This window comes from Scomber japonicus, chromosome 13 (genome assembly GCF_027409825.1).
Source record: "Scomber japonicus isolate fScoJap1 chromosome 13, fScoJap1.pri, whole genome shotgun sequence".
Classification (NCBI taxonomy): Eukaryota; Metazoa; Chordata; class Actinopteri; order Scombriformes; family Scombridae; genus Scomber; species Scomber japonicus.
In genome coordinates, this window is record NC_070590.1 from 6,975,331 (window position 1) to 6,981,643 (window position 6,313).

General features: G+C 39.2%; 1 protein-coding gene across 1 annotated transcript; it reads left to right on the forward strand.

The window, feature by feature from the left end:
- The first annotated feature begins 629 nt into the window (after window positions 1–629).
- Window positions 630–5,995, forward strand: lrrc32 (leucine rich repeat containing 32). The gene is made up of 2 exons (XM_053331855.1): window positions 630–719; window positions 3,474–5,995. The coding sequence occupies exons 1-2, from the start codon at window positions 630–632 to the stop codon at window positions 5,325–5,327; spliced, it is 1,944 nt and encodes a 647-aa protein (XP_053187830.1). The 3' UTR covers window positions 5,328–5,995.
- The last annotated feature ends 318 nt before the right edge of the window (window positions 5,996–6,313 follow it).

Genomic DNA, 6,313 nt, shown 5'->3' on the forward strand with positions numbered 1-6,313 from the left:
TTTCATTTTAACAGCGCTCACAAATAGCATTTCTAATTCAAAAACCTGTCTGGGTTTTTTTTTTTGTTCTATTTGCGCTATCTGCAAACCTTTATGGTAGCTCTAAATTTCCACATGCTAAGCCTCCCCACGGGTACTTACCATTACTGCGATACTAATTACTCCCACATTGTCTACCCTATAAGGTTACGTGTTGTTTTGTTTTGTTCTGGGGAACATATCAGGAAATATTTTGGCAAGTTTCCGCACCATAACGAGCTACAGCACATGTGTTTCGTACAAGATGACTCACTGAGGCTGGCAGACAATCTTTATTTTTTTCTGTTTCAAAACAATAACCCTTAGTTACATAATTGATAACTTCTAGTCAGAACTGATGGAAACCCTTTCAGCTGCATTTGCTTAGTCATTCTTTCTCACTTCTTCACCTAAATACAACGTGCAGTAGTAGTGTAAAGGAGAAATGTCATACAGTCCATAGAACAAAAAGCCCCTTTTGTATTCACATTTTGTCATGTCACAGTAGGTAAGCTTTCGTTCCCTTTTTGAGTCATATCACCTCCAGCATGCTTCCTGCATTCATGTATTTCTTACTCGTGTGATCTGGACTCTCCCTGTGCTGCAGCACCATGGCCGCCTTCCAGCTGTTTTTCCCGCTGTTGGTCAGCTGTGTGGCGGCATCCGCACGCCCTCCTCGCCACCTCCCTTCATGTCAAGTTGTAAGTAAATCCTGGTAAACACACACACACACACACATACACACACATACATACACAAACAGAGATTTAAATTCAGATTTTTCTCCTGTTCAGTGATCTTCTCAGCACATTCCTTACATTTCTGTTTAAATAAATAGAGAATACGCACAAGTTTTTTTCATCTGTTGTTAGTTTATTTTTACGGGTCGCCCATGGCAACTGAGATGAGCTACCTAATCCATCAGGTGCTTGAGGTATTTTGAAATCTTCATTGGGCAGATGGTTTATTTGAAAGCTTTTGATCTGCAAAGGTCTGGTTTATTAGTTTTAGCTCTTGAACTGTGCTGCCAGCAGACCTTAAGACTTCAGTGAAACATTTTTTTGGCTTCGCCGGAGGAGTTTTTGTACGATACTGCAGACGTTACTTGCCAGTCAGACCTGTCCTGTGTAGTACTGTGACGTCTTTTCCTTGGAGAGTTTGAAGGAATCATGTTTTATTTTTGGCTGCAAATTGCTTACAGTAGCTCTTAACTGCGTAAGAAACTGGAAATGAAACCTGCTTCAATGTTCTGTGTGTCGGAGCAAATATGTAGAAAAGCTTTCAAGAAGTGACCATAGCTTAGATCACTACTGTGTATTGTGGAAATTAGTGACTGAGTGTGTATCTGGCTGGTTTTGAATGGACAGTAAACACAGCTGAGTCCTTACATAGAAACATGGAGGATGAATGAAATAGAGGAGCATCAGTATGAGTATGAAAGACTTGGATTCAAATCATATGGTTTATTTTAATGGCCTGATACTGAAACTAAAGGTCACTTCACTTTTGGTTAATGTGGGAATAACTGTTTCTATAAATATCCAAATATCAATAACGGTCTCACTAGTAAAGCCTGCCAGTTAAATGCAGAAGCTTCATCACATGTTTGTAATCACATGTTTGTAATAAAAAAAAAACTTTGTTCACTTTGTGTTTCATGTATTATAAGTGAATATATGCAACAATAAACAACAAAAGTTGAGCAAAGACCACATTTCAAGAACTGTATGTATATTTATTTTTATTTTTTTACAATACTGACATGCCTCACTGAACTGTATAGAGCTACAGGTTGCTTTAATCATTCCTCGTCTCCATACTGGGGTTCATAGCTCGACTTCAGTAAAAGACATGGGAAATATTTTATGCCTTTATTACAGAACTGGCAGGAGAGAAATGTCAGGAAATGGAGAGAGAGAGAGAAAGAGAGAGAGAGAGAGAGAGAGAGAGAGAGAGAGAGAGAGAGAGAGAGGATGACATGCAACAAAGGTTCTTGACCGGAAATCTGATGGTTCATGGTCGACGCCTTGAACCCCAGCTGTGCCAAAGACAGACCGAGAGTGCCACAAGATTTATTTTCGCTTTTGTTTTTCTGTTAAACATTTAATAATAATTTCACCACATACAATCTGAGGCATCATTTACATTAATCATCTAACCTCTTTACCTGATGAAAGACTCAAAACTTTTGAACTATTTCTAATCATAATAAAGAAAAGTACTTTTGGAATTGGGTATTTTTCAGTGTTGTGAGTCCTCGGGAAACAGAAACTCTTTTTTTTCGGACTCTGAACGAGAAAGGTGAACATACGCATAGAAACTGAAGAAATAAGGAAAAGAAATTACCATTATCAAAAAAACAAAAACCCCTTAAATAATCAATCATCCCATAGCTATAACTGGTTACAGCAGTTTGCGGTTGCCAATAGTGACTCAACACACTGTTTGGCACATAAATTTTCAAGCTCACATTAGTCATAAATTTTGACTGTCAGAACAACTGATTGGAAAGATTTAGATTGGTGCAATGGAAAATAAAGGAGTATTGTTTTATAAAGTTTGGGAAGTGTTTTAAGCTTAGTATGGAGAAAATCATTACAGTGACCAATAACTGTTTAAATGTATATGTGGGCCTATAAGTATATCTTTAAATCATCAAAATACTGGGTTTTTATTTGTTTTGGGTTTTGGGTTCCCATCTGTTGAACTGGTTTCACAGTATTAAAGTGACTAAATGTGAGGTAAACCAACACACACATGAATCAGATAATAATTTTTAATGATTAAGCTTTCTTAAGAATATTATCCAGGCCTGATAAAAGATAAAATATATATTTCGCCTTCCAATAATCCTTAAATTAGTCAGTGTGTGTTTGTTTATGGCTGGCTTGTAAGCAATGAGGAATGCCATTTTCAACATACCACAAATATGCCAAGAACCTCAATGTACTTGACCTCAGAGCGAAAACAGAGAAGGAGGCAGTTTTTATGAGCTGTTTTTTGGACAAGGGTGTCATGACCATATGGTTTCAATTATAAACTACACTCAGTTACTTAAGTGTTTCAGTCTATTACCAGGAAAAGGGAGAAAAGGTGACTACACATGTGGACTGATAATAAAGGTGGATTTTCTCCAAAACTGAAACTGTTTACTTTTAAAGTTCTTGGTTGAAAATAGTTGAGAATGAGAGCCATATCTTTAGTTATTAAACAGGAAATCACTCAAGTATACATTTGTATGCATTTTAAGACAAAAGGCTGTTGTAAAGTAGGACGAAAGGCTCTCATAAACATCAGAGTACTGTCTTTCTGCCGAGAACATGCTGCAGACACACTGACTCATAAATCAACCCAGCAAATACGCTGTCGACATTTGGTCTGTATTGTGTCTCGGTCAGGCTCAGTCTGGCAGTCTGCCGACATAATCAGACTTGTATGTTTGTCTTTGTTCGTAGGTCCAGATGGATGTGTTCTGCAGCGATCTGAGCCTCAGAAGTGCACCAGACGACCTCCCTCCTGATGTACAAATGCTGGACCTTTCACGTAACCAGGTGCAAAATCTCTCCCAGGAAACTCTAGCGTACCACACCAGCTTCCACCATTTGAATCTTCACTCAAACAAGATCCACTTCATCCAGCCTGGGCTTTTCAGAAATATGACTGATCTCAAAGTCCTGGATCTGTCCAGGAATCATTTAAATGTTTTTGCTCGCTCCAAAACTAACATTGGGCCTCTTACAGCTGTAGAGTCTCTGGATCTTTCGAGCAATGGGCTGTACACGGGGATGTCAGACTATTTCCTGGCTGATTCTCCATCACTGACAAACCTTTCTCTGAACAGCAATAGCATCACCAAAATAGCACAAGACACCTTCATTGGATCCTCGTCTTTGAAGAAAATCAGCCTCCACAATAATGTCATTTTAGAGATAGAAGATGGAGCTTTTGACTCCTTGAATCATCTGACTGAACTCGATTTGTCCAAAAACTCAATCACATGTATCACAGACTTCAACCTCTATAAATTAAAGGTGCTTAATCTCAGCAAGAACAGCATGGAGCTTTTCCATAGCTCAAAATCAACTTCTCCGTATGATCTTCTCTCTCTCGATCTGAGTCAAAACAAAATTTCTTCCTTTCCTCTTCTTCCGAGAATAAACAAACTTAAATATCTGGACATTTCACGAAACCAACTTCAGAGCATCAATATTACAGAAAGTAATACAAACATTATTTTGATGCACCTGAGTTACTTGGACATGAGTTACAACCAACTCAAAAGCATACCAGAGTCCTTTTTTTCCTGCATGATATCTCTTGAGGTCCTCAATGTGAGTAATAACTGTATTGATTCATTTTCTATCACTAATGAATTAAGTATAGAGAAAGTGAGGATTATCAATCTCAGCAATAATAACCTGCAGAGTCTGACATTTGGGGAAAACACTCTGCAATCACTGGAAGAGCTGGTCTTACAAGGAAATGACTTGACAACCCTGGACCATCAAACATTTCAAAGACTTCCTAGTATCATACACCTGCACCTTCAGCAGAACAATCTGAAAATCTGCACCTCAGAGAAAAAGCCATCACTGACAGACCTCGACCACCAAGATCCTTCAGGTTGTGTGTCCTTTTCTTCTATTCCAAGTTTGCAGTTCTTGTACCTCTCTGAAAACAATCTGGAGACTCTGCCTGCGAATGCGTTTGCAAACACCCATTTAAGGTTACTGGACTTGTCCCTGAACCCGGGCTTAGACATGCATAAAGACTCCCTCTCTGGTCTCGAGCATTCCCTGGTTCACCTGCTCCTGAGAGAAAACAACATTTCCAAACTGAACACGGACCTGTCCTCGCTGAGGAGTCTCAAACACGTAGACCTTTCCACCAACCAGTTGACTACTCTGCCAATGTGGAACAAAGATTCCTCCATTGAGTCACTAAATCTGCAAAACAACAATCTTGTCACTCTGGAGTACAACACCATGGTGGCTCTGGAGCGCTCACTAAAAACCCTCTACATGGGCTCCAATCCTCTGAGCTGCTGTAAAAACCATGGCTTCCTTCACTTGGTTCAGCACTCAGCCGTGGTCGTTCCCGACATTAAGACTGTGACCTGCATCCATGAGGAGAATTCAGAACCAGTCAACATAAAGACAGTGACCCAGGAAATGTGTCAAAGACAAGGACAGCCAAACTATATTATTGTTATTGTAGTGCTAGCGTTAGTTACAATCATCGTCGTGGGACTGGTGGCAAAATGTTGCCATGCGAGGAAACGAAAGCACAGCCGAAGCTTTAATGCGTAATGGGAATAAACTATTCAGCTCCACGAAGGAATTTATATTATATCTTCTTTTCACAAGACGGTTGGTGGGTTTTAAGTAGAGACAATAAAGAAAACAAAACATGAATGTAGTGTCTGTGATGGCGCCCAGCGGTTTCTGAAGAGACAATCTGAAGCTTTGATTTGGGTTTACCACTGCAGTCTTTGTTCATAGAGCAAGTAAATCCAGATTGGTGAAGCTGAGGCAGGACACTGAAGAAGCAACATAAAGCAAACATGTGCCCTAACATCTCCTCAATGAAGCAATAACTCCGGAGAAGTGAACTCAAGGTTTTTTGCAGTCAGCATCTAGTGGCCATTTGAGGAACTGCAACTTTAGACCCTTACGGCTACAGCAGTAGTTTCCTGCTTGGTTTTTTGATATCAAATCACATGATTATAATGAATGTAAAAAGGAAAAATCCACACTAAAACATGTTAACACTGTTTACCATTTTCTCCTATACAGTGGTCATTTTAGAAAACATGCTTATTCTCTTTCTTGCTAATAGTTAGATGAGAAAATTGATACCACTGTAGCATTCGTCTACTAAATATAAAGCTACTGCCAGCAACCGCTTAGCTTGACTTAGCATAAAGATTGAACACACTGGTGAAACAGCTAGCCTGACTCTCTGCAAAGGTAGCAAAATCAGCCTATCAGCACCTCTAACGTACTCAAATTAAAAGAAACTGAAGTGTAAAAGTGACGTTGGGGTTTTTTTTATGTCTGAAAGTTTTTTAGCCAATCATGATAGCTACATTTTTATGTTTTTTTAATCGTAATAAGCAAATGATTTAACATGCTAAGCTTTAGAGGTGCTGGTAGACCAATTTTTTTCCACCTTTGGACAGAGCCAAGTTAGCTCTCTCTCCATTACCATGCCAAACAAACTGAGCTGCTGGCATTTGCTTTGCATTTAACATAAGAGAAGAGCGATACCAATCCTCTCATCTTATTCTCTTGGC